The 27,212-nt window shown below is 58.4% G+C and overlaps 1 protein-coding gene across 9 annotated transcripts in view; it reads left to right on the top strand.

Moving 5' to 3' along the window:
• The window catches only part of Ptprs (protein tyrosine phosphatase receptor type S), a 58,639-nt gene extending 31,886 nt beyond the window's left edge, over positions 1–26,753 (top strand). For 2 of the 9 annotated variants that reach the window (XM_057771414.1, XM_057771415.1), the window contains exons 7-34: positions 5,631–5,900; positions 7,030–7,611; positions 7,981–8,114; positions 8,282–8,426; positions 13,008–13,313; positions 14,049–14,242; positions 14,363–14,389; positions 15,572–15,689; positions 16,156–16,755; positions 17,090–17,187; positions 17,779–18,032; positions 18,438–18,531; positions 18,630–18,845; positions 19,279–19,436; positions 19,684–19,695; positions 19,973–20,085; positions 20,820–20,917; positions 21,003–21,126; positions 21,381–21,556; positions 21,702–21,821; positions 22,557–22,711; positions 22,797–23,082; positions 23,208–23,386; positions 24,233–24,359; positions 24,433–24,558; positions 24,818–24,972; positions 25,049–25,184; positions 25,888–26,753. In XM_057771414.1, the coding sequence (XP_057627397.1) occupies positions 5,631–5,900; positions 7,030–7,611; positions 7,981–8,114; positions 8,282–8,426; positions 13,008–13,313; positions 14,049–14,242; positions 14,363–14,389; positions 15,572–15,689; positions 16,156–16,755; positions 17,090–17,187; positions 17,779–18,032; positions 18,438–18,531; positions 18,630–18,845; positions 19,279–19,436; positions 19,684–19,695; positions 19,973–20,085; positions 20,820–20,917; positions 21,003–21,126; positions 21,381–21,556; positions 21,702–21,821; positions 22,557–22,711; positions 22,797–23,082; positions 23,208–23,386; positions 24,233–24,359; positions 24,433–24,558; positions 24,818–24,972; positions 25,049–25,184; positions 25,888–25,956 (5,072 nt within the window). In that variant the 3' untranslated portion in view covers positions 25,957–26,753. The remainder of the gene's footprint in view (positions 1–5,630; positions 5,901–7,029; positions 7,612–7,980; positions 8,115–8,281; positions 8,427–13,007; positions 13,314–14,048; positions 14,243–14,362; positions 14,390–15,571; positions 15,690–16,155; positions 16,756–17,089; positions 17,188–17,778; positions 18,033–18,437; positions 18,532–18,629; positions 18,846–19,278; positions 19,437–19,683; positions 19,696–19,972; positions 20,086–20,819; positions 20,918–21,002; positions 21,127–21,380; positions 21,557–21,701; positions 21,822–22,556; positions 22,712–22,796; positions 23,083–23,207; positions 23,387–24,232; positions 24,360–24,432; positions 24,559–24,817; positions 24,973–25,048; positions 25,185–25,887) is intronic. The other 7 variants (XM_057771419.1, XM_057771420.1, XM_057771417.1 and 4 more) reach the window with 7 other exon arrangements.
• The last annotated feature ends 459 nt before the right edge of the window (positions 26,754–27,212 follow it).

Genomic DNA, 27,212 nt, shown 5'->3' with positions numbered 1-27,212 from the left:
GCTGACTCAGCTCCACAGTGCAGAAGTGAATCCCAAGCCCTGGACCCTATGGTCTTTGTCCTGGTGTTTTCCTGAGCCCTATCCACTGGGGGCAGGTGTCTCCTCCGGGCCAGTGATATCATTTTCCCCCTTGTGACTTTCTCTGAGGAGGTCCTGGGGCCCAAGAGGCAGAAAAGGAAGCCTGGAGAGACAAGGTCTCTGGCACAGAAGCACCGACCAGGAGAGCAGCGGCTGGCCTGTGAGGCCTGTGGAGCGCTAAGTCAGTCAGTCGGCTCCAGCCCTCTTCCCTGTCTGGCAGGCTCAGCTCCTGCTGAGGGAGCTGCCCGGACTTTGACCCTCGGGGACTAAGCCGCCAGAGCCTGTTATGTATGTATAGTCTATGTCAGTTTTCACATGCACGTTCCGCACCTCTCTGAGGTTTCCCTGACGGAAGACCGTGCCAGGAGACAGACAGATGGCGTCATTGGTGGCTGCTCACATTTTCCTCATCAGTATAGAGCTGTGAGCCTTTAACAGGTTTGCGGTTTAACCAGAAACAATGGCGTCTGACAGCACCCATTGGAACTTAGCATTACTGAGCCATGGTGCACCCAGTTAATGATGCGTCCCCCACCTGCTGCAGAAGGGAGGGACAGTCTCCCACCTACAAGAGACTCGAGGTAGTGGCCATTAGGCTACCCAGTGCTGGACAAGGATGCCCGGTCCCCTCACGATTTCAGAGCACGGCTGGGCCTAGGCTCTTGCAGGTTGACCTGCTCCACTCCTGTGACTTGGGCAAACAGGTTGGCCTTCGGTGAACCGCACCCAGGGTCTGGAGGTATGGGACCTTGGACCCCTCTCACTTGTCACATCTCCCTGCTTCTGTGGGGTCTGTTGACTGTGCCCTGTACGCTAGGCCCCTGACTTGATCCCGGGGAGGTGGTGGTGCACCATCCCCACCATCCTGTCTGTACTGAGGGAGAGGGGTCTCAGGGCGGGGAGACTCCAACGGGGTCTGGGGGGCTGCAGGGGCTGTCCCACAGGAACACTGAGCACTGACTGACACGTCGCCTGCTGCCTGCCTCATCCCTGCATCTGTGTCCCCTGTGGGTGGGGTCGGATGGACATTAGATTACACCTGGTCCTTGGGAGAAGCCATAATGTCCCATGGTCACAGTGGCGGGTCGGGGTGAGGAAGTCAGTTGGCAAAAATATGAGGGAAATGAAGAGGTCGAGACTGGGTACCCTTCCCCCCAAATTGAACAGCCAGAAGATGGTCTGTGGTGGAGTATAGAACCGACAGCCTGCCGCAGCCACTGCTCAAACGCCCAAGCCAGGGCTCTGGCCCTCTGGCCCTCTGGCCCTTCAGGTGGCAGCATCATCATGGCCAGTGGAGCTGGTGGCAGACAGGGAGGCAGGTTGGGAGGGACGAAGGGGGAGCGGTGGGAGACGGGCCTCTGCCCACTCCTTTCCGTGACAGGTGTAATCTAAGCTTAACTCACCCCTCCCTGGAGGCCCGCAGTCTTTGGCACCCCTACCCCAGCTCCCATCCACACATCCATTTTGGAGTTCAGAGAACCAGCCGCATTTTTCTCTCACCCCAAAATGCCCCACAGACCCCCCACCTGCAGCTTGCTCGGTGCTGCTTGTGTGACACTGTGGGCCCTGCCTAGTGCTTCAACCAGATCACCTCACTGTTTGAGTTTTCCCCTCTCACCCTCCTGTCCCTGCCCACCCATCCCTCACCCTCAAAACCCTACTTTTGAGTTTTGGTTTCTGCTTCTCTTCCTGCCTGGGGGAGAGACTGTCTCCTGGTTGCTTTGATGGTTTTTCAGTTGGTTTGATTTTTTTTTTTTTTTTTGCCATGTGAATCGGGGTTTGAAGCGACCATCCCCTCCTGACCTGCCACCACCATCCCCCACCCCTGCCACCCAACCCTCCTGACCCCACTTACCCACACGGGTTTCCCCTGCTGGGACCCTCCCGGCTACTCGGTGACCAGAAGCGCTGGGGACCAGAGCCAGCTGGAGCGTGCTGAGGACCAAGGCTGGTGTTGCCCCTTATAACCCGCCTGGACCCTCCTTTCAGGTCGGTAATTTGGGGCGGGGGTCCCGCGGGGCCTGTCCGTCCCATGGGCTCTGTGCCCACTTTATTTCCTAATGTGCACCTCAAGCCTGCAGCCAAGGGGTGGAGGAACAAAGCGGGAGGTGACCACCCAAAACGAGGGTGCAAAACACAGCATCGGCCAGCTGCCACCCCCTCTGGCTTGGAGGGTCCAGAGGGGGTGAGAGCCACCTCCTGCCTCTGGCACCCTCCCTTGCAGACTCTGGCAAACCAACCCACTTCCTGAAGGACATAGAAACCAATGGACCGAGAGGCCAGTGGGCAGCGCAGCTGCTTGACATCCATGTCGTGACGGGAGCTGTCGTTTCACTCCCAGTGGCTGGCCATTTGCCCTATAGCCATTTAACCTATAGGGGCTGGCCATTTAACTGAGAGCTACTGACCATTCAGCTGATGGTGGCTGCCCGCGTCAGGGATGATGAGCATTAAAATGACTTGTGGTCCTAACCAGCATTTAACAGCCACAGTCGCAGCCCTGGATAGACAGTTATTATTCAGGTCGTCTGTGGCCTCTGTGTTCTGGAAGCTGAGGTCCCTCCCGCGCAGCAGTGCCCTCGACATAAACCAAGGTTGGGTCAGGAATGGGCAAGACCTCTGGAACCAGACATCGGAGCCCTGTAAGCTCTGGACTCTGCCCCTTTGGGATTCCACACATTTGCATAGGAACCGAGTGTGACAGCCATGGCTCAGGCGGGGCCGGTGGCTCACTAGACTGGGTCCCCGGAAGACGCACACATTGCTGAGAAAGGGGCATTCAGCTGTCCTTGCCGCTCATGTGCAAATGGCAGAGAGTGGGCAGAGATGGCGTTGAGGTTGGCAACTGCTCATTGTCGTTGGCTTTGTCACCTCCGGCTTACTGTCTCCTCTGCAAACTGGGCTTGTAGAGTGGGGTCAGATGAGACGAACGTGCAGCCAAGGTCCGGCTCTGGACAGCTGTGAAGTAGCACATCCGAGCCTGCCATGCCAGCCGTCAGGAGGCTGAGGCTGGGCCCTTGCCAGCAGATAGCTGTTGATGGATTGATGAGCAGATAGATAATCGCTGTTGAGGCTGATAGACGGCAGCCGTGAGTGACTAATAGGTGAGTGACTAAAGGATCAAATCCTTTGTCACTGGGGGTCTGGACAACAATGTTGGCAGCCACCTGCCTGTGCTGGGCGGAGACCCGGGCTCTGTCCCCTCAGAACCCACTCCCTGTGGGTCACACAAGGGGACTTAGACCGTGGGCAAAGGCCTCTGCCTCTGGGCTCTAGTGTACTGTGCCCCAATGAGGTTCAGGGGCATCTAGAGAAGCATCTAGAGAAGTTCTGGGTCTGGGTTGGTCTGCCCCGAGGAAGCCTTCTCTGGTGGCTCATGGCCCAGCCGAGGACCCTGGGTACTGGGTGGCGAGGCCGGATGCTGTGTTCTGCTGGTGGGGAGGGCCCGGGCATCTCCCTGGGGCAGCCACAGCCCTTCTCTGTTCAGACCCCGATTTTCAACCCATACCCATATTCCATGTTTCTCCTCTTGCTTTGAGTGTTGATTCCTTTCAGGGCGCTTTTGTTTGGTCTTTAGATTTGTTTTTGCTTTTTTATTTTTTTGAAATTTGTTGCCTCCCCACCCCTCCTAGTTTTGGTTTGGACGTCAAATGCCGTTTTCTGTCCTGGATTAATTAGCCTCTCCACACTCATTCCCACTCATTTTGTTTCCATGACAACGCAGCCTCAGCATCTCCCACCCTGAGCCTCGCTGTGGATGCTGGCAGCAGGTGGCCAGCTGGACCCCGGTGCCGCCACCCCTGCTCCTCACCCTCCACCCAGCCCTGTCGGAACTGTGCCCCCCCATCCCTGTCCCACCCCTCACCTCCAGCCTGCATGCCCCATGTCTTCCCTACCCCTCTCCTCCATCCCATGTCCTCCATGACTCTGGACTTTTTGTGGGGCTACGTTTTCCGAAGGGGTCCAGCCTGCAGATGTTCACTCCCATCTTAGTGGCCCCTGTCCCTGCCTCCTTTGACTTCCACCTGGGGTGTCTGCCTAAAGGCCCAGACTAGCAGGAATGGCACAGCCTCCCCCCCACCCCCCGGCAGAGCAGAGTAACCTTTAACAGCAGTTAGTGGTAAGTGCCCTCATTGAGGCTGTACCCCAGAACCGTGTGGCAAAGGCATGGCGACAGCCTTCACACGTCTTCTTAGGTTGGGGTTCAGCCTGTCAGAGAGTCTTCACACGCCTAAGGCCAAGCTCTCACCCCTTGACTTCTTTGGGCTCTGGCTGGGTGTTACTACGAGCCTCACCCCGGGGAGGAGGCTACTCTTCAAAGCTCGGGTCCCCATGAGTGTCCCACGCCCACCTCAGTCCCACCCAGCTTCCGAAAACGGAGCCCTGGAAATGTCCTGCTGCCTTCCAAGCCCAAGAGGCCCCTGCAGAAGGTGGTATCCATCCCCACCCACTAAGGAACGCAGCAAACATGTCCCTGTCTCCAATGCTCCAGCTCATCGGCTCCTTATTGTTAAGAATTCTCAACTAAGAGTCGTCATTAACTCTCCTATTTATGGCTGTGCCAGGGCTGATGTGGCGATTGCGTCGCATTGCGCCCCATCGGCTAGAGTGCCATGCAGCACTGAAGTGGTCCTCCGCTGTCCCATCTTCTCTCTCTCTCTCTCTCTCTCTCTCTCTCTCTCTCTCTCTCTCTCTCTCTCTCTCTCTCTCATCTCTGCTCTCCCCCACCATCCTGAGACCCACACTTCCCTTCCATCAGTCTCTCTCTCTCTCCCTACCCCGTGCCTCCCTCTCTCTCCCCCCCCTTCTCTCTTTCTCTCCTTCTCTCTCTCTCTCTCTCTCTCTCTTCTGCATGATGTTTGTGACTTTTGAGAGCTGCATCTCTTGATGGAAACGTGTCCAATCCGACAGAAGCTTCAAGCTCTAGGAGGGTTTCTAACACCCCAAAACCACAAAAATTTCATTAGCATTTTTCTCATCTTTCCCTTGGGGGATCGGATCGGGAGGCCATGGAGTTCCCTGGTCCTTCCACCTCCTTATGATCAGGTTCTGTCCTCATTTCCCAGGAGGGTGGCAACCCTCATCCCCGTTCTCAGCCCTCGGCACCCGAGCCCTCTGGCACCTTCCATGGTAGTTGCCCCTTCTTGGGCGGCCTTGCGGAGGCCTCCCCCTAAGCCACATCTCTCCACAAAGATGAGAAACTGCCGATAAATTTTTGTGTGTCCTTCCGTGCTGCGATCAGCAACTGCGCTGGTCGGGGAAACCCTGTTGCTATGAGATAACGCTTCGTGTCCCACTCCAGTAGATCGATATTGTTTGTGAAGTTCCTACCTTTGAAGTTTCCTTTGTGTTGGACTTTGTTTTTATAATTTGTTTGGTTTAATTTTTTGTTGTTGTTCTGTTTTCATTTGGGGGAATAAATGACCTGGGGGCTGTAATGGCCCTGCTTATATTTAAATGGCTTTCTACCTTTTCCCCCTTTTTTCTCTTTCCTCCTCCTCACCCTGCCCTTTGCTCATTCTCCTGCCAAAACCGCCGCCTGCCCTCCCCAGTCCGCCGTGTGGCCCCCCGCTTCTCCATCCTGCCCATGAGCCACGAGATTATGCCAGGTGGGAACGTGAATATCACTTGTGTGGCCGTGGGCTCACCCATGCCCTACGTGAAGTGGATGCAGGGGGCCGAAGACCTGACGCCCGAGGATGACATGCCCGTGGGTCGGAATGTTCTAGAACTCACTGATGTCAAGGACTCAGCCAACTACACGTGTGTGGCCATGTCCAGCCTTGGTGTGATTGAGGCTGTGGCTCAGATCACTGTGAAGTGTAAGTCAGGACTGCAGTGGGGGCCGGGTGGATGTGGCACCCGTGTTCGTGGGACTGAGAGGCAGCAGCTGTACCTGGCTAAAGGGTGTGAGACGGGCACTAGGGTGATCTCAGGACTTTGGAGCGGAAGCAGGAGGATCAGGTGCTCGAGGCTAGCCTGGGCTACACAGCAAGCAGGGTCAGGTCCAGGAACGGGGTCGGTTTGGTGGGAAGAGTTAAACAGACAATTCCGACCCTGGGATGAGGGCAGCCTGTGTCGGGACTAAAGACCCCCATGGCTTGAGTTCTCAGTGAGAATCCCAGGCCAGGCTGAGCCCCCGCTCTCCACTTAGACAAGTGTTTTGAGGTAGCCTCATGCTCACTTCCATCTCGTCCCTGACAACATTGAGGTTGTATGGGAAAGCTGGATCCCAACACTGGACAAGTAGTGAGCCTCAGTCACCGCGGCCCATTGACGTGCTGAAGGTTAAATACGTAACCGCCAGGCCTGGTGGTACGTGAGGTCTAAGGGTTGGGTATAAAGCTTTGGCTAACGGCGAAACAGGTGGAGATGGCAGAGGTCTAGATGTCATGTGACCCACAGCAAGGAGGAGGAGGAGGAGGAGGAGGAGGAGGAGGAAGAAGCGGGATCTGCCGGGGGCTTTAGTGTTGCAGGGGTGAGGAAGAGCAAGTGTGGAGTGGGACTCAGGAAGCCCCGTGTGCAGAGAGATGGGTCGGGCGCACAGTCAGCTTCTAACAGGAGACAATGCTCCTTTATAAACGTCTTCTGCTTTTGCCGACTGGAGCAGGACAGGGCCTTACTGTGTAGCCCAGGCTGGCCTGGGATTGACATCCTCCTGCCTCGGCTTCTCAAGACCTGAGATGACAGGTGAGCTCTAACACACCTACAAACACTGGGCTGGTGGCCTGTGCCTGTTATCCTCATCTACATAGTGAGGTCAAGGCTAGCCTGGGCTACCTGAGGCCCTGTAATTTTGTTAACTTCTGCTGTGTTCCCTCCTGTCTGGCATGGCGGTGTGACCGTCAGCCATTAGCAGTGCGAGTGCCAACCTGAGGTCGGTGGGTGCTTGCTGATGAAGCTGAGGTGTGTGTGAGGGTGCACTCAAGTCACTGTGCCTCCCTCCTGCAGCTCTCCCCAAAGCCCCTGGGACTCCCGTGGTGACGGAGAACACCGCCACCAGTATCACCGTCACATGGGACTCAGGCAACCCCGATCCAGTGTCCTACTACGTGATTGAGTATAAGTCCAAAAGCCAGGACGGGCCGTATCAGATCAAAGAGGACATCACCACCACACGCTATAGCATCGGGGGCCTGAGCCCCAATTCCGAGTATGAGATCTGGGTGTCGGCTGTTAACTCCATCGGCCAGGGTCCCCCCAGCGAGTCAGTGGTGACCCGCACAGGCGAGCAGGCACCGGCCAGTGCTCCCAGGAACGTTCAGGCACGCATGCTCAGCGCGACCACCATGATAGTACAGTGGGAGGAGCCGGTGGAGCCCAACGGCCTGATCCGCGGGTACCGCGTCTACTACACCATGGAACCCGAGCACCCGGTGGGCAACTGGCAGAAGCACAATGTGGATGACAGCCTGCTGACCACCGTGGGCAGCCTGCTGGAGGACGAGACCTACACCGTGCGCGTGCTGGCCTTCACCTCGGTGGGCGATGGGCCGCTGTCAGACCCCATCCAGGTCAAGACGCAGCAGGGAGGTGAGGTCTGGGGAGTGGGTCCCACACACTGCCAAATTGCAGCCATTTCTAGACATAAGTGGTGCACACCCCTAACCCCACCACAGGAGGAGGGGGCAGAGGCAAGCAGATCTGTAGGAGTTTGAGGCCAACCTGGCCTACCCAGCAAATGCCAGGCCAGCCTGGGCTACATGGAGAGACACTGTCAAAATAAAAGAATTGATGAGAATAAATACCCAGCCCCAGGCAGTTTCTGTTTTTCTTTTCCTTGCAGTGATTAGAAAGGGCCACCCATCCTGAACCCTGCCCCTCCCTGCCGGGAGTCGGGGAGCCCATGTGAGAGACTGACCTCCCCCGTCTTGTCCTCCCTCCTGTGTGCTTCTCCCTCAGTGCCTGGCCAGCCCATGAACCTACGGGCAGAGGCCAAGTCTGAGACTAGCATTGGGCTCTCGTGGAGCGCGCCGAGGCAGGAGAGTGTCATTAAGTATGAACTGCTCTTCCGGGAGGGCGACCGAGGCCGAGAGGTACCCGGGCTGGCTGGGCTGGGCGGGAGACGACAGCTGGGTTGGGTGAGCCGCGCTGGCCTCCATGACCTCTGGTCAGCGCCGGCTCCTCACTTCTCACGGATCTCTGCCTCTCTCTACCCCTCTGCCCCTGCGTCCCCCACCCACTCCCATTCATCTGTTCTCAGGTGGGGCGCACCTTCGACCCAACCACGGCCTTTGTGGTGGAGGACCTCAAGCCCAACACGGAGTATGCATTCCGGCTGGCGGCGCGCTCGCCGCAGGGCCTGGGCGCCTTCACCGCGGTCGTGCGCCAGCGCACGCTGCAGGCCAGTACGTGTCTCTTGGCACCTTGTCCTTGGGGAGGGGGGAGCGCAGTGGCCACTGACCTGGCCTGAGCCCCTGGGCGGGGGTGGGGGTGCCTCCCGCCTGGCCTGCCTCAGCCTTGGCCGTGTCTGCCTGCCGTGCCTCAGTTTCCCCACAGCAGGGTGGGCCTCCCCATGGGGATGAGACCAGCACAGAACGGCCACTCAGCCACTGGTTCCTTCCGACTTTTCCTGGACGTGGAATCAGTCTGTCCCCAGAAAGTCCCTACAGGGCCCCAAGACCGTCACCCGAGGAGATAGCATGACAGCCTCTGTCAGGTCCCCCTCAGCTCTTACCCCGAAAGGGACATGGCTCTAGAAGCCTCAAGACAGGGTCCCCAGTGGCCCAGTTGCTCAGAGCCATATCCGTTTTGGGGGACCCTGATACAGGGTCCCTGGTCCCTAAAGCAGTTTGCTGGGCCTGCCTGGCCTGTTGCCATAGACAAGCCAGCTGTGACTAGGTTGCTATCTCTGGGCCACATGGTGGCCCTATTGTCCCCACTGCCGTTACCCCCCTCAGCTCGGCTGGCATAGCCCCTGCCGCTGTGGCTTCTTGCACTTCCCCTGCTCCCTCAGCCACCAGACACGGTTCTAGAAGCATCTGCCTCGCGGTGCCCTCACTCCCCATGTGTGCACTTGGTCTCGGGTCCCTCGAGGGTGTTGTAGACTTGGGCCAGGGTTTCTCTAGGGGCAGGGGCTGTGGAGACCCGGTCCCCCTGCCAGCCTCCCCCCCCCCCCGCGGAGCCCCAGATGGCTCTGAGGTGGTGATCAGGTGGAGGTCAGTGAGGGTGGCCTGGGGCCTGGGGCCACCGAGCGGCCGGTAGAGGTGGCCCACAGGTGAGTATCAGCCGGTCTCAAGCGACTCACAAACACAGCCCACCCTGCGTGTCACCCCTGCCTCCCTGGGCCTCACACATGGCCCAGAGGAACCTCCAAATAACTCTGACTGGACACCACACACACTTGTCCAGCTTCTGACATATGTCCCTTCCTGAGATACCATGCAGGTTGGGCTGGATTGTGAAGGTCGTGACCTCTGAGGTCACCCAGAAAGCATCTTCGGCCCAGCCATGTGCGTTCCAGGGCGGCCCAGGACAGGGAGTGGGGGAGCGGGCTCCCCACTTCTCACCCCAAGACCCAGGGCCAGGCGTGTCCCCGGGGCTGTGGGCTCATTAGGCCCTGTCAAGGGTAGGTGCAGGTCTGCCCGTTGGCCACTCCGGGGGTCCCCAGACCCCGCCGTCCCTCACCAGCCGGGAGCTGCAGAGAGGCTCTCCCGGCCATGGGCCAGCAAGAGCTCATAGCCTTGTAGCCGGCGCCGTTCCCTCTCGTAAGAAAGTCTGTTAAGTTAGCGCTTGAAGGAGTGGAAGGTAGGTAAAGACCAGGCGTCTCTGCGAGGCGTCTGTCTGTCTGTCTGTCTTTCTTTTATGATTTTTTTCCATCATCACCACCATCACCCTCACTCTGGTTTTATTATTTTGGTTTGGTTTTATCTTTATCTTCTTCCGGTTCACAGCGGAAGAACCTTTCCAGTGCATCCCCAGTGGCTTATTTTGTTTCCATCATCCCTGCCTGACCCCCCTCCCCCAGGGCACTTTGGATTGGGGTGACTGGTCAAGAAATGGCCCTGCTCCATCCCATGGCTCCTGTTCAGTGTTCAGGAAGGGGAGCTGGAGGTCGTTCCCAGGCCCACAGCAGTCACCATCTTTGAGGATGAAGCTGTGATTGATTCTAGGTCCTGACATGGTCAGGGGATGCACACAGCAACACTGACTAGATGCCAGACTCGGGTATGCAGGTGACCCTGCCAACAGGGGCAGGCCCATGAGCCGTCTGTCTGCCATCTGCACAGACTGAGGTCTATGGTCCCCAGCTCAAAACCAGGCCACCATAACTGACAGCCAAGCCTAGGTTTGAACTGTGCGATCTGAGTGGGCTGGCACCTGCTCTCCCTAAGACTGCGGGTCACTGCCTGCAGAATGAGATGTGCCCCTGGGCTTCCAGGAGAATTCAGAGCTAAGGCATAGCACCCGGGGTGGAGTACGACAATCCCAGCAGCTGGGTTTTCGTCTATAGCCTGAAGCAGGGTTCAGAGGTGATGACTGAGTGACCGTGAGTCTGGTGTGGGAGCCCTTGCCATACTAAGGAGACAAGGCCACAGAGAGCCAGTGTCAGCACAGTAGGTGCGTGGCGTGTGTTGTCAGTCGTTCCCACAGACTGCCCTCTGACTCATACTAGCGCTGCAAGTGTCCCCAGAGCCCTTGTGAGGCACACAGTGGCTCTCCACTGTCCTGCCCAGTGCCAGTAGGTGCTCCTTTAGATCAGGATAGAATCACAAATGAAAGCCATCAGAGACAAGCTGGATCTGACGCTGGATGCATCGTAGGTCCCGCACATTGGGGTCTGACAGTACGCAAGCCTCTTCATACACAGTGAGCACTCGGAGGCAGAGGCAGGCGTGTGAGTTCGAGGCCAGCTTGGTCTACAAGAGCTAGTACCAGGACAGACACCAAAGCTACAGAGAAACCCTGTCTCAACACACACAACACAAAAAACAGCAAACACACACACACACAAAAAAAAAACCAAAAAAAGGAAAAGTTGGCTTGATGTTTAACACACAGCACACAGGAGCTCACATCTGGACCGTGTTGGTCTGAAAAGGAATTGTTCTGCTCCGGTTTGCTCAGCACAGTTCCTGCCAAAGCCCTGGCATTGCGCCGTTCTAGGGTCGAATCATGGCACCTGACACAAAGTCGTTACTTCATATGTGAAAGTTAGAACTCGATTTAATAAAATCCCTACAACATGGACAGACACCCTGTAAATGCTTAAGCTACAGCCCCTAAGAGTATCTGACAATACATGAACACTCTTAATGCTTCACAGGGCATAACAAACTGTGTTTGATGCATAGTAGACACTTAATGATGGAGACAATTCCTCCAGTGTCTGGCATACAGTGGCTGTTTAATACGTGGGAGCCGTTAGTCCAGTGCCCACACAGTAGGTATTTAACATGTGGGGATTGTTCTTGTTCTTCAGTAAATACCCTGGTGTAATGTCTGGCACATAGTAGGGACATAATGGGTGGTCACTGTTAGCCCAGTCAGTGCCTGGCATATAGTAAGTATAATGTATGGGTGCTACTAGCCCAGTCCCTGGCACACTAAGTATTTGGTATATATAGCCTATTAACTCAATGACCTATACAGAGTGGGTGTTTAATATGCAGGAATTGTTAGGCTAGCATCTGGCACATAGTATGTGCTTAAAGTATGGAGACTTCTTTTCAGTAGAGCCCCTAGCACAGAACTAGTACACAGTAGGTGATTTTCCATTTGCAGTCTGACTTTCTGACTTAGCAGTAGTGTAATACCCATCACATGGGTAAGTGCTTACCATGTGAGGAGTGCTAGCCTGGGGCCCTGGCACACAGTGGGTATTCAGTATTCAGAGACCTGGCCCAGTGCCCAGCACACAACCGGTGCCCTCACAGGCTGTGCACAGTGCCTCTGCTGTTACTCCTGGCATGTGACAGGCGCACATGAGGTGCTCAAGACACCCATCTTTGAGTGAGGCCAAGGGAACAGTGGTGTCTGGAGTTGGCTGTGGGGTGGCCTCAGGGCTCAGTGTTCAGTACATAGATGAACCATGAGAGTATTTAAGCACTGTATGCTCTAACCCCAGCACCATGCAAGGCCTGAAGGAGATGTTCAGAGACTAAGTAAATCTGCTGTTGTCTTAAGACATCTTGGTGTGACGCCTTGAACATAGTAGGACCCTGATATCTGATTGCTAATCCCCTTGGCAAACACCCAGCACATAGTATGTACCTGTGTGTAGACTTCTCCCCTTGGCATGAAGCCCAGTATATAATAGGTCTGGGGGCCATAGGTGATTTTGCTCCCATTCTTTTAAGCCCTGTGGGTACCTGGCACCTAGTAGGTGTTCAGTTGCAGTCCTTGTCGTGGTGCCTGGCTAAGTACATCCCTTAGTGTACTATGGGCCAGTATGTGCTTGGCCCGTAGTAGGTATGCAGGAACTAGACTTCTGCCATTCTCTGAAGGATATGACAGTGTCCTAGCAACCTTGTGGAGCCTGACACATAGTAGGAATCTGGGAAATGATTTTCCTGTTCTGTAAAGGAGCTGGCAGACAGTAGGTCCTTAGTGTATGGAGCTTCTATTCTGGTTTCGTCGTCCTATTACCAGGCACAAAGAGGATGCTCAGTAATTGTTTTCCCTGTTCCACGAAGCCGGCATTATACTCATGACACACAGTAGGATCGTCTCCAGCACTTAGAGGAACCCAGTGGCAAGCCCCTTCCCCACCACCCTTGTCTCTCACACAGCTAGTGCAGCAGTTCTTGGCCAGCCCTCCCGCCCGCCCTCCCACCCATCTCACCTCTGTTTGACACCCGCTTCCTTTGGGTTCGATTTCCCTTTGGTTCGTTCTGTTTTGTTATCATCTTTTTATTTTCTCTTTCCCATCTTCTGTCCCTGCCCTCCCTGCCCATCCCACCTCCCCGCCCCCACGCTCTCCCCAATAGAACCGTCAGCCCCCCCTCAAGACGTTAAGTGCACCAGCTTGCGCTCCACGGCCATATTGGTAAGTTGGCGCCCGCCACCGCCAGAAACTCACAACGGGGCCCTGGTGGGCTACAGCGTCCGCTACCGACCGCTGGGCTCAGAGGACCCGGACCCCAAGGAGGTGAACAACATACCCCCGACCACCACTCAGATCCTTCTGGAAGCTTTGGAGAAATGGACGGAGTACCGTGTCACCGCAGTGGCTTACACAGAGGTGGGACCAGGGCCCGAGAGCTCGCCCGTGGTCGTCCGCACCGACGAAGATGGTAAGCACCGGCCCTGGCCGGACCCAGGGCTGGGGTCAGAGCGGGAGCCAGGAAGCCAGGAGCAAGCTGCATCTCAGGGGGCCTCGCCACAGGTAGCCTGAGCCTGGGGCACCCTCTTCCCTTGGTGCGCCTCTAAGGTGGCCTCCTTAACCTGAGTTTTAGACTCTTCGTGGTCCTGCATCATCCTGCCTTGGAGGCAGGCGGCCACCTCCACCAACATATACCCATGGTGGCCTGTTCAAGAGTCCATGTAGCTTGAAGCAGGAAAACCATGTGACAGGCAGGCTAGTGATATGCTAGAGCGGAGCATCGTTGGACGTGGGACTTGTGAATAGCAGTCGGTGCCCAGTGCCCGGAGGGAGGCTTTGGGCCTGATGGCAAGCTGAAAAAAGAAAAAAGGCTCCCAGCTTAGCAGACCAGGGGACGATGCATTTGGACTGACCGCCCAGTCTGTCTCAGCTTTGTGATCACCTGGGATCACGGTTCCATTTTCCAGGCCTCAGTTTCCCCATCAGTAGGCTGCAGAGATGTGTATCAGTTCTGAGGGGGACAAGCGCTAAGAATGGGGCCTAGGAGAGGGGCCGCGTTGGTCGTTGTGTGGTACAGCAGCAGGTCCTGGGAAAGTAGGGGTTGGAGGGGGCCACGCCCTCCCGGGCCAGCTACTCCCAGTACCCTGGCCCGGGGCGGGGCCTAGTGCCCCTGTAACAGCCCCGCCGCCCCCCTCCTGCCCGCCAGTGCCCAGCGCGCCCCCGCGGAAGGTGGAGGCGGAGGCGCTCAACGCCACGGCCATCCGAGTGCTGTGGCGCTCGCCCACGCCCGGCCGGCAGCACGGGCAGATCCGCGGCTACCAGGTCCACTATGTGCGCATGGAAGGCGCTGAGGCCCGCGGGCCACCGCGCATCAAGGACATCATGCTGGCAGATGCCCAGGTGGGCCACACGGCTGGGGTGGCAGGGGCGCCTGGGCACTGTTTCCTCTCTACTCCCCACTCTACTGCTGGCCCCCCTCTCACGTCCCTCCTCTCTCCCCCGCCACCGCCTCCCGCTCAGTGGGAGATGGACGACACTGCCGAATACGTGAGTAGTCTCCCGAGCCACCTGCTGTCCGCACTGTGCAGTCTGCACGCCCGTGGTCCCTCACGTGCCCTCCATAGTTTCTGACGGACCCAGGGTGGGGAAGGACAGCTGCCAGGCTGCCAGCTCAGAGCCGTGTGGATTGGCACTGCCTGTCTCTGGGCTGCTCAGTCAGATTGGCAGGAGACAAGGGCTCCGCATAAGGTCTAAAGTTGCCACTGACCTGGCTGGGGCTTGCAGAGGTCTCTCTCCGGCTCCAGGGGACGCCTTCTGTCCTTCCTGCCTGTGTTCTGCCCCATCCCCCACTCCTGTGCTCCTGAGGACTCTGCAGCCAGGCATGCTGTGTGTGTGTGTGTGTGTGTGTGTGTGTATGCGTGTGCCCCTGCTTACAAGAATACACACTGCATGTGTGCATAGGTTGTGTGCAAGACATGTCAGTCACCACTATAGAGTTGACAGATCTTGTGCTGTGGGCTCAGGAGGGTTGGTGGCCAAGGCTGACCAAAGTCCCCAGGAAGGGGGCAACAGGACCCAATGTGTTGGAACGTCCACTGTGGGTGCGGTGTGAGTGAACTGTATCCCAGCACCGTGTCACACTGTCACCTGGATAGGAGAGGGGCCAGGCACAGGGTGGTCTGGGTGGAGAGGCGCTCCAGTGCGGGGTTGTGTCTGACACAGGCCTCACTGCACAGCCTGCGCCAGACTCCCACTCCAGTCCTGCACCTCTGCAGCTGTTGACTTGAAGTCTGCAGTTTGCATCTTAGCATGAGACGGCTGCGGTTCACAAGTGACTTTCAAAACTCCAGCTAGCATAACTGCATTTCTCAAGTCGTTTAGGGCATCTCTAAAAGTTCAGTGGGCTCAGGGAGGCCAAGCCATGCCAAGGCCTGGGGCGTCCAGGACACCCTGTGACTGGAGCTGAGGGAGTGAGGGGCTGGGGAAGACTTCATTGGCTTCACAGAAGTGGGCGCGCCCTTGAGATGGCTGCTCACGCACTCTGGTGGCTCTGAGGACCTGTTGGTGATAGCCTAGCCCAGGATGCATCTAGTTGACAGGGTGTGGCCGCTGCATGCTGTGATCTGTGCATGTGCTCACCAGTGTGTCTGCCCACGTCCCGTCTTTGTCTTAGGGAGAGGGTGAGCAGCCTGCCCCATTGCTGACACCCCCTCCCGTCCACACTCACAGGAAATGGTGATCACGAACCTGCAGCCTGAGACTGCTTACTCTATCACGGTAGCCGCGTACACCATGAAAGGCGATGGCGCTCGCAGCAAGCCGAAGGTGGTGGTGACCAAGGGAGCAGGTACAGGCCCAGAGCAGTCCCCATGATTCTCAAGCCTGTATAGTGTAAAGACGTACCAGGCCAGTGGGACCAAGAGAGGAAAGGCATGGACTCTTCTCGGAGGTTCCAGGTTCCAGACACTGCTAACCGGTGTCTGTCTCTGTCCTCGTCCGGCCCTCTGCCTGGACACTACTTATTTGGCTGTCTCTCAGCAGCAGTGTGGGAGTCAGGCTTCCAGTGTTGAAAGGATGCTCGAGAGATGTCCTCGTGCCCCACCCTGGAATCCAAGCCTTTGCTTAAAAGTCCTTGCTAAAATGCATCTTTAAGAACTAGACCTTAAGGTCTGGGGGGCATGGTCAGGGTGGAGCCCCATTTAGGATTCCCCAGTGAGGGGCTGGGGGCATGGTCAGGGTGGAGGGGCTGAGTGACGGGCTGAGGCACGCGCCTGGCTCTGGCCGCGGGGACAGCTGACCATCTCTCCCCGCAGTGCTGGGCCGCCCCACCCTGTCGGTGCAGCAGACCCCAGAGGGCAGCCTGCTGGCGCGCTGGGAGCCCCCCGCGGACGTGGCTGAGGACCCTGTGCTCGGCTACCGCCTGCAGTTTGGGCGTGAAGACGCGGCACCGGCCACGCTGGAACTAGCGGCGTGGGAGCGGCGGTTCGCAGCGCCTGCACACAAGGGCGCCACCTACGTGTTTCGACTGGCGGCGCGCGGACGCGCGGGGCTGGGAGAAGAGGCGGCGGCGGCGCTGAGCATCCCCGAGGACGCCCCGCGCGGCTTCCCACAGATCCTGGGCGCCGCGGGCAACGCGTCCGCGGGCTCTGTGCTGCTGCGCTGGCTGCCGCCCGTGCCCGCCGAGCGCAACGGCGCCATCGTCAAGTACACGGTGTCCGTCCGGGAGGCTGGCGCCCCGGGGCCCGCGACCGAAACGGAACTGGCGGCGGCGGCCGAGCCGGGGGCGGAGACGGCGCTCACGCTTCAGGGGCTGCGGCCGGAGACGGCCTACGAGCTGCGCGTGCGAGCGCACACGCGCCGCGGCCCGGGCCCCTTCTCACCCCCGCTCCGCTACAGTCTCGCGCGGGACCCAGGTAGGCGCCGCCCCGGCCCCGGCCCGCCCCTCCCCGCAGGTAAGTCTCGGCCTCCACGGACTCAGCCCAGGCGCCCGAGGCTCCGGTCGGCACAGGTGGGATGCGGCTCGGCGGCCTTGCCCTGGAGGCCACGCCCCTCCCGCTTCTCTCCGCAGCGGCGTCGTCTCTGCAGCAGCAGGCACTGGGGACAGGGCAGGCAGGGCCGGGCCAGGCAGGAAGGCCGAGGGCACAGCGCACCGCAGGGACGACAGGGGCCGCCCCAAGGGCCCCTTGGGTCTGGCTCAGCGCTTACTTGGTCTCTCTTCTTTCTCTCCCCGCTTGCTGCCGCCTGCAGTCTCCCCCAAGAACTTCAGGGTGAAAATGATCATGAAGACGTCAGTGCTGCTGAGCTGGGAGTTCCCCGACAACTACAACTCGCCCACACCCTATAAGGTACCACAGTGAGAGCCGGGCGGGAGACACCCAGGCTCTGGCTGGAATCAGCTGGCAAAGCAACCGAGGTCGGGATTCGGTGACACTCCGTCTAAGATCAGGAATCACCTTTAAACTTGAGATTGGGTTAAGGAAGAGTTTGGGACCTGAGCAGGTTTGAGACTGAAGAGGATCAGTCAGTGTTGGGCCTCTGCCTGGGATGGAGGCTCAGTCGGTGATAGGCCTCACCTCGGGTTGAAGCTCAGTCCAGAAGCTCAGCTGGGAGTTCCGCCTGCAGCCAGGATTTCTTGTGGGGTTGAGGCCCAACTGGGCCGTTAGGGATGGCCCGGAACAATTGGGTTGGTCCTCAGACTGGCTTCAGGGCTTAGTGGAGATTGCAGTTTGGCCATGGATCAAGGCTTAGTTGGATGTGAAGTTCAGTGTAGGACCAGAGCTCAGTCAGGCTTGGGAGGGTGTCAGCACTCTGCCTGGGTTTTCAGGACAGCCAGCCTGAGCTCATGGTGAGCATTCTGAGGTTGTGGCTCCACTGGGGTCCACGGGCTGTGAGCTGCCCCGCTGAGCCAGCCCCGCCCACGGGGGCCCCGCCCACAGATCCAGTACAACGGGCTCACACTGGACGTGGATGGCCGCACCACCAAGAAGCTGATCACGCACCTCAAGCCACACACCTTCTATAACTTCGTGCTCACCAACCGTGGCAGCAGCTTGGGTGGCCTGCAGCAGACCGTCACCGCCAGGACCGCCTTCAACATGCTCAGTGGCAAACCTGGTGTCGCCCCGAAGCCTGACAACGACGGCTTCATCGTGGTCTACCTGCCCGACGGCCAGAGCCCTGTGGCAGTGCAGTACGCCTCCCTTCCCCGCGTGACCCGGTCCTTTGCTGTCCCCACACAGGCTCTGCCTCCGTTTTCTCCCTTACTGAAATGACGGATCAGTGAGCCTGCCCCATGGCACTGTCCCCACAGAGCCTGACCCTTCACGGGGCAATCTTAGCGTCTCTGTGAGGATTTGATTCTGTGCTTCCGGACTGATGGGGGCCTGGCTAGGAGCCCCCAGCGAGGAACTAGAAGTGCTCCTGGGAGCAGGGGGAAATGGATTTAAGAGCACATGGGCACTAAAACTTGGACTTTGAGGGGTACACAGGAGTTCGAGAACTAGGGAAGTTAACAGAAGGCATGTGGCCCAGAACTGGGATGTGGAGTAGAGGGCTACGTGGGCAAGGGACACATAGCACCAAACTTCCTCCACAGGAACTACTTCATTGTGATGGTCCCGTTGCGCAAGACTCGTGGCGGCCAGTTCCCGATCCTGATGGGTAGTCCTGAGGACATGGATCTGGAAGAGGTGAGGCCAGTGCTCCCCTCTCCCAGGCCGGCTCACAACCAGGCTGTGGCTCATGTTGACCCCTGGAGCACTGAGCCGCCACACCACTGTCTCTGCAGCTCATCCAGGACATCTCCCGGCTGCAGAGGCGCAGCCTGCGCCACTCACGCCAGCTGGAAGTGCCCCGGCCCTACATTGCCGCCCGTTTCTCCATCCTGCCAGCCGTCTTCCATCCAGGGAACCAGAAGCAATATGGCGGTTTTGACAACCGCGGCTTGGAGCCAGGCCACCGCTATGTCCTCTTTGTGCTTGCGGTGTTACAGAAGAATGAGCCTGTAAGTCCTCCGTGGTGCCTGCCCACATCCCAGCTAGGCCTGGCCACCAGCCTGGAAGTAGGGTGTGGGAATGGGGGCACAGTGGACTTTGGCTTGCCCCAGTCACCCCACTAAACTGATGGACAAGGGAACCTCTCAGTGAGGTTGACCTAAATTGATCCCTGAAGCCAAGCAGAGGCCTCATCAGCTCCCAATTGGTCAGTCCTGGAAAGAGGGAGGGACTTGGCAGTGGGGGACCCAAGGGCTTATCCTTTAGAGAGAAGGACCCTGGGAGCAGGGGCTTTGAAGGATGAGTAGGAGCACTCCAGAAAAGGTATCCCATCATCCCCATCACTCATGGGCTCAGGAGAAGCAGAGAGAGTCGGGGAGGCAAAAGGCGGCAGACCAGTGTGTGACCGGTCCTGACGGCAGCTCTCCTGCCGCTCCCCTGCAGACATTTGCAGCCAGTCCTTTCTCAGACCCATTCCAGCTGGACAACCCCGACCCCCAGCCCATCGTGGATGGTGAGGAAGGTCTCATCTGGGTGATCGGGCCCGTGCTGGCCGTGGTCTTCATCATTTGTATCGTGATCGCCATCCTGCTGTACAAGAAGTGAGCCCTGTGGCTGGCAGGAGGCAGGGGGTGGGGGACCTCGCAGGCAGCGTGAGGGGCAGGACCACCACACCTTCCCCAGAGAGCCATGGTGAGCCTCGGAGTGGGGTCCAGACATGAACGGCAAGCCCTCACTTGCCAGAGACTGAGGGTCAGCAGGGTCGCGAAGCCACTGTAGTCACAGCAGGGCACACTCACACCTCTCACGTGGTCTTCTCTTCTTTCATCTCCTCCGGCCTGCGGACAGCAAACCTGACAGGTGAGGAACAGTCTGAGGCAGGTGGGCAACGGTGGGAGGAGCTGGGCTCAGTCCTGATTGGGGCCCCAGATGGAATCCAGCCTTTATTTGGGATTGAGGCTCTGTTAGCATTTGGGGCTTTGCTAGACCGAGGTTAAGGCTCAGTGTAGGATCAAGGTGCCGTGGGATTACTGTTGAGTGTAGTGGCCCCTTCCCCCGAGTCTCACACCCCTGAGGGGCACCCTCCGCTGTGCATGTGCTGACCCCGGGCCGTCTGTCCCACTCACTCTCCATGAAGTAAACGCAAGGACTCTGAGCCCCGCACCAAATGCCTGCTGAACAATGCCGACCTCGCCCCGCATCACCCCAAGGACCCTGTGGAAATGCGGCGAATCAACTTCCAGACGCCAGGTGTGTGCTGGCCCTGGGGTCGGGGGCGGCTGGGTGGGGCTGCTGTGCCGGGGCCTCTTGCACCCCGGGCTCTCATCACCAAGCGAGGTCAGTTACCAGTTACGTGGCGGCCTAAAAAGTCAGAAGAAAACAGTGGATTGGGCAGGAGAACCGCAGTTTTGTGCCCCCACCCTCAGGTAGGGTTTCAGGGGTCATCCTGGCCATTTCCCACACAGTCCTTTGGAGGTGTCCTGGCACCTGCTGAGCCCTGAGTTTCCCTCTGTGGCCTCAGACTTCCGCAGGTCCCATCGTCAGATGCTTCTTACCGAGCGGGCAGTCTCATGTTTGACTGACCGCCCCTGCCCTGCAGTGCACGCTGGGACTTCTGTGGCACCTGTGCTGTGCACGCACTTTTATTTTCGAGTTAGGGTTCCTCTGTGTAACAGTCCTGGAAGTTGCTGTGTAGACCAGGCAACCATGAACGCATTGATCCACTGCCTCTGCCTCTTGAGTGCTTGAATTAAAGGCGTGCGCCACCTCCCTCTCTCTCTCTCTCTCTCTCTCTCTCTCTCTCTCTCTCCCTCTCCCCCCCCCCCATCATGAGCTCCAGCCAGCAAGGGTTTTGAGTCTGAGTCTAACTGACATCTGCTGTGCTCTTCCAAGTGCCCAGAGTCTCACACTCTCTGGGCAGTGTGGGGACCAGGACATTATCCCCCATCTTGCTCACTGACCCTCAGCCGTCTGTCTCCCGACAGGCATGCTCAGCCACCCGCCCATCCCCATCGCAGACATGGCCGAGCACATGGAGAGACTTAAAGCCAACGACAGCCTCAAGCTCTCGCAGGAATATGAGGTGAGCTGGGGTTACAGCAGGGCCTCCCTGACCTATGCCCCAGCACCCCAGCCCTGCCAGTCCTGAGCCTGCCCTCCCCCTACAGTCCATTGACCCCGGGCAGCAGTTCACCTGGGAACATTCAAACCTGGAGGCCAACAAGCCGAAGAACCGCTATGCCAACGTCATCGCCTATGACCACTCCCGCGTCATCCTGCAGCCCCTTGAAGGTGGGGGAAGGGCCGCACATGTCTGTGTCAGCCTCTGCCCGCTCTGGGTTGTCACGTTGTGGGGGAGGGTACCACAGTGACAGGCGTGTGGCAGACAGGAGAGACCGACTGCCACAGTGGGCCCAGCAGAGAAAGATCAGTCCCAGGTGGCTGCCGGGCCAGCACCTCAGCCACAGAGGGCCAGAGTGCATCGGGTCAGAGGGTGAGTTGGGCAGCCCCCACAAAGCTGTTCCTGGTACCCTGCCCGGCTGCAGGCATCGTGGGTAGTGATTACATCAACGCCAACTATGTGGACGGGTACCGTAGGCAGAACGCGTACATCGCCACGCAGGGGCCCCTGCCCGAGACCTTCGGGGACTTCTGGCGCATGGTGTGGGAGCAGCGGTCGGCCACTGTGGTCATGATGACGCGGCTGGAGGAGAAATCACGGGTGAGGACCATGGGCAGCACCTGCCCACGGCATCCAGGGCACTGGCCGCTGCCCTTCCTCACCCACCTCCCCTCATCACCTGCCCACGGCACCCAGGGCACTAGCCACCGCCCTTCCTCACCCACCTCCCCTTATCCCAACACAGATCAAATGTGACCAGTACTGGCCTAACCGAGGTACAGAGACTTACGGCTTCATCCAGGTCACCCTGCTGGACACCATGGAGCTGGCCACCTTCTGCGTCAGGACCTTTTCCCTACACAAGGTGCGGCCTGGTTAGGAGAGGCGTCGCACAGAAAGATGAGTGTGTTCCAGGCTGACAGCACTCCCGCCTGGCTTGGCAGTGCGGTGTGCCCTGCCTGCCTCTGAGCTGATTGGGTTCTGCCACCCACGAGTCCTGTCCTGACAGGAAAGGACACAGTCATCTCTCTGTCCGTGCACATCTTAAATGGTGGCCGCCCTTGGTGTGTAGCTGAATCCGCTCAGTCCGGTTGTTTCATCAGGGCACAGTGTACTGCGTGTTTGCTGTGGGGCAGGAAGGACACCGTGAGCCCCCAGGGCCGCCATCACCAGCGTCTGTTCCTTGTATAATGGGTGTGACTGTAGAGCACAGGAAGGGACGTCGTGCGTGGGAGGGCTGCAGGTCTGGGCGTCCCAGCATTGGAGAAACGTGGAGGGTGTGCAGGATCGGGCAGGGCTGAGCTGCAGAGGGGACACGGATTGCTTTGACTCTGAGGGAGGGGGATATGGAAGGGCTGTGCTCCGGGAGCTGCAGACCCTGGGAGCAGGATGGGGGACTCCTGGAGTCAGCACGGGGTTAGTGCATTTTGGGGTGAGAGAAGGGAATTGGGGGGAGCTGAGTGACTCCAGGCTGTGGTCAGTGTGATGTGGGCACAGTGGGTGATGCCCCGTAAAAGCCCCTAAACCAGGGAAGTGTGGACTGAGGTGTTCTGGGGTGCCCTTGGCCCATGGTGACAGATTGCTTTCCCTCTGTTCTCAGAATGGCTCGAGCGAGAAGCGTGAGGTGCGCCATTTCCAATTCACAGCATGGCCGGACCACGGGGTGCCCGAGTACCCCACTCCCTTCCTGGCATTCCTGCGCAGAGTCAAGACCTGCAACCCGCCTGACGCGGGCCCCATTGTGGTCCACTGCAGGTGTGCACAGTGCAGCCCCGGCTTGTCCCCTGCCCGGCTTGTCCCGTCCTGCCCTGTGTCCTGACCGTGGCATCTGTCCCCACAGTGCGGGTGTGGGCCGCACTGGCTGCTTCATCGTCATCGACGCCATGCTAGAGCGCATCAAGACTGAGAAGACGGTGGACGTGTATGGGCATGTGACGCTCATGCGGTCGCAGCGGAACTACATGGTGCAGACGGAGGATCAGTACAGCTTCATCCACGAAGCTCTGCTGGAGGCCGTGGGCTGCGGCAACACCGAGGTCCCCGCACGCAGTCTCTACACCTACATCCAGAAGCTGGCTCAGGTGGAGCCTGGCGAGCACGTCACGGGCATGGAGCTGGAGTTCAAGGTCTGTCACCCTGCGCTTGGGCCCCAGGACCTCCACATTCACCTCATACATAAAATCAATAAGGTGGGGTCCCCCCTGCGGCCCCCTCACTGTTGTCCTGACCGCCCCGCCTCTCGTCCCCACAGAGGCTCGCCAGCTCCAAGGCACACACTTCGCGCTTCGTCACCGCCAGCCTGCCTTGCAACAAGTTTAAGAACCGCCTGGTGAACATCCTGCCGTACGAGAGCTCGCGTGTGTGCCTGCAGCCCATCCGCGGCGTCGAGGGCTCCGACTACATCAATGCCAGCTTCATTGACGGTTACAGGTGCGCTGGGCCTCCGGGGGCCGCCTCGCCCCCGTCCTCAACCTGCGCTGCCTAGTTTTGATTTTCGTGGTTTTTTTTTTTGTTGTTGTTGCATGCTGCGTCTTTTCCTAGGCATTTTCTTTAGTGAGCCAGGGCATCTGAAACTCCCCAAGTAGGTTCTACAGGCTGCCTTAGTTACTGTTCTGTTGCTGTGATGGACGCCAGGGCAGTTTAAAGAAGAAAGTTTATTTGGGGCTCAGGGTTCTGGGGGTCAGTCCATCGTGGCGGCAAGCAGGCAGGCAGGATGCTGGAGTAGCCGAGAGCTCACGTCTTAACTGCAAATGAGAGGCAGAGAGCCCTGGGCCCCTGAACCCTCAGAACCCAGCTCTGTGGCACGTGCACCTGTTGGGGACCTGAGCCTGTGGAGCCGGTTTTGCTCAGACACCACACTGAGCAGTGACCACCAGGATGGTTTGTTGCTGTGTCCCAGAACTGAGAATTGAACTCAGGTCTCCACACGCTCAGCCAGCTCTCTGCCCACTGAGCCGCCTCCATGGCCCCACACTGACCTGGTCATTGCGGGAGTTAGAGCCCAGAGTCCCCTCGGTGACACTAAGCTGAAGTCTGACCTGGAGCTGAGATGGTCCCGTGGCTGGAGCCCTGGCTGCTCGTCCAGATGGCCCTGGTCTGGCCGCTAGCACCCATGGCTCCACAGTCTGTAGTTCCGAGAGGTGGCGCCCTGGCTGGGGTGAGGGGACGCTGTCACAGCTGAGTGTGTCTGATGGCTTTGGAGAGTGGACGGAGGACGTGTGTCTCGCAGTGTGCCTCCCCTGGAGGCTGACCCCCATGCTTGCTGCCCCGCCACAGGCAGCAGAAAGCCTACATTGCGACGCAGGGGCCGCTGGCAGAGACCACGGAGGACTTCTGGCGCGCGCTGTGGGAGAACAACTCCACCATTGTCGTGATGCTCACCAAGCTCCGGGAGATGGGCCGGGTGAGTGTGCCTGGGGCCCCCAGGGAGGTCCCTGCAGGACATGCCTCTGACCCTGCCCTCGCCCCCCCCACAGGAGAAATGCCACCAGTACTGGCCCGCCGAGCGCTCTGCCCGCTACCAGTACTTTGTGGTGGACCCGATGGCGGAGTACAACATGCCCCAGTACATCCTGCGCGAGTTCAAGGTCACAGATGCCCGGGTGAGTGGGGCGCAGCAGAGGCTAGGGCAGTATTCACCAGGGTGGGAGCAGCTTGGCACTGCTGGGAGCTATTGTGGATTTTAGTGATCACCGTCAGCTCTGCGGGTTGTGCTGTGATTGGCTGTGTGGGCAGCCGGCATTCACAGAAGGTGGCATCTTGGACGTTGGATAACAAAGGCTCTCGTGGCAATGATCACATTGTCTCTGTGGAAGACTCCATTAGATGCAGAAGGGGTTTGTGACTGGCTCTCCCTCCCAGGATGGCCAGTCCCGGACCGTTCGACAGTTCCAGTTCACGGACTGGCCGGAGCAGGGCGCGCCCAAGTCAGGCGAAGGCTTCATCGACTTCATCGGCCAAGTGCATAAGACCAAGGAGCAGTTTGGCCAGGACGGGCCCATCTCGGTGCACTGCAGGTGAGTGCACAGAGGAGCTCAGGTGTGGGGGTCTGGGTGGCCAGCGCCCATGTGACCCCCATCCGCTTTCATGCAGCGCTGGAGTGGGCAGGACAGGCGTGTTCATCACCCTGAGCATCGTGCTGGAGCGGATGCGGTATGAGGGCGTGGTGGATATTTTCCAGACAGTGAAGGTGCTTCGGACCCAGAGGCCCGCCATGGTGCAGACGGAGGTACGGGGCCGTGCCCAAGACCCTGGGGACCCTGCTCCCCTCGGGCCTGCTCCACAGCCCTGCAGCTTGGGGTTGGTCAGGTGTCTGCCTCTGGGTCACAGATCTTGAATCTAGTGATATTTGTGTACAATTGGGGAAACTGAGGCCTATACCAGGCTTTTTATGGGGGGGGTCACCAGCCAGCTTCCAGAGACTTAATATTAGTCATGAATATGCTAGGCCTTATTTTCATTTCTTGCTCTTACAGCTTAACCTGTTTCTCCTCATCTTTGTTTCGACCCGGGGCTGTTACCTTTCTTCTGTGTTCTTTCCCTGCTTCTCAGTCCAGCTGACCACTGGTTAACCACCTGGCTTCTGGCCCTGGGCATGTCCCTCTCTTTCTCCTTCCTTCTCTTCCTCTTTCTTCTCCCCCCCCTCTGCCAGCCCAGTCCCGCCTGTCCCTCTCCCGCCCAGCTATTGGCCATTCAGCTTCTTATCAGACCAATCAGGTGCCTTAGGTCGACAAGGTGAAACACAGGCAACATGTGTTTGCATAATTAAAAGTCAGCGGGAGCGTGTGTGACCTCCTTATTCACATAACTGAAGTAACACCCACAGCAGGCCAGGGGAGGATGAGGCTGCAGGCCCTGGGGAGGACCCTGCTACCGCTCGGGGAACCCTGTGTCTCTGGAGCAGGTGCCTCAGTTTTTCCTCTGCCCCACAGGATGAGTACCAGTTCTGCTTCCAGGCAGCGCTGGAATACCTGGGCAGCTTTGACCATTATGCAACATAAGCCATGGGCCCTGCCCGACGCCAGACCCTGCGCAATGCGCCCAGAAGTGACCCAGGCCCCGCAGGGCAGGAGGAGGCCCGGCGTTGCAGGGCCCAGCCCCTGCCTTCCGAACTCGAACTTGGCACAAACGAGGTTCCAGGGCGGGGGGGTGGGGGAGAGAGTGAAGAGGGTATGGCTGCTGCTCCCCGCTGCCGGCAGGCCGAGCTCTGCCCCGTGCTCTGCCCCGTGCTCCCTGCCTGCCTGGTGGGGACTTTACTTCTTTCTTTTTTTTTTTTTAATAGTGTATTTTTTTTCCCTCATTTTTTTTAAAAGAAGAAACAAAATCGTGCCGGTCAAAACTTTGAAAAACAAACAAGATCGCCATGTGTGCCTCCATGGGAGGCCTATTTTTTCAGTCAGCTTGTCGTGTGGCAGTTACGTGCGAGCGTGGGACTGAGCCCGCGACATGTCCCTCGTCCCTGTGTGAGTGGCACACTCTTAGTTCTTGTTTTTCCTCTTTATTTTTTTTAAATCAATCTTCAGACATATCAGATACGGAGGGTGAAGCTGGGGGCACTCGGGCCACCGAGGACACTGGTCTAGCCCGGCCACCAGGAGCATCCTCGTCCACTTGTGGGCTCCGTGCCCTGCATGGAGGACCTGGTCCCCAGGACTGCAGGACACTTGGGGGCATTCGACCCCCTGGAGCAACTGTAGAGCGGGTCAGCTCTGTCCACGCCAGTTTTTTGGGCAGAAGCAGTGGGCGCCGCCCCTGTATGTAGATAAACCGACTTTGTATTAAAGGAAGATTCGTCCGACCTCAGTGTGGACTGGTTCTTGATGCCGCCCAAGGGAGGGAGGGATGGGCTGGGATGTCCTCTGAGGTCACACAGCACTGAGGAAAGAGCTCAGCGGGTAAAGCGCCATGGAAGAGTACGAGGACCTTAGTTCGAATCCCAGCACCAGGTCACTGAGAGGCGGGGAAGGGAAGGCAGGACACTGAAGAGCAGAATAATTGGGACATATCCGGAGTTTGAAAGTAGAGGAAACAACCAAGGAAGGTGACAGCTTAAGCCTGGCCCTCTGGAATGTTCTATAATCTGGCCAACAGGTTATGAGGCGTAAGCAACTCTTACCCAATTCTCAAAGCCCAGTACTAAAGCCCTCTAAGAAGGCATCTCTTCTTTTTCCCTGTGCAGGCTGACCTAGAGGGTGGGAGGGGAGAGGACCTGCCCAGAAACCCTCACTACCCGAGTCTTTTTCGTGACTGTATAGCT

Source organism: Chionomys nivalis, chromosome 6 (assembly GCF_950005125.1).
Source record: "Chionomys nivalis chromosome 6, mChiNiv1.1, whole genome shotgun sequence".
NCBI lineage: Eukaryota > Metazoa > Chordata > Mammalia > Rodentia > Cricetidae > Chionomys > Chionomys nivalis.
Note: the sequence above shows the minus strand (reverse complement) of the source record. Positions and strands in the feature narration are given on the sequence as shown.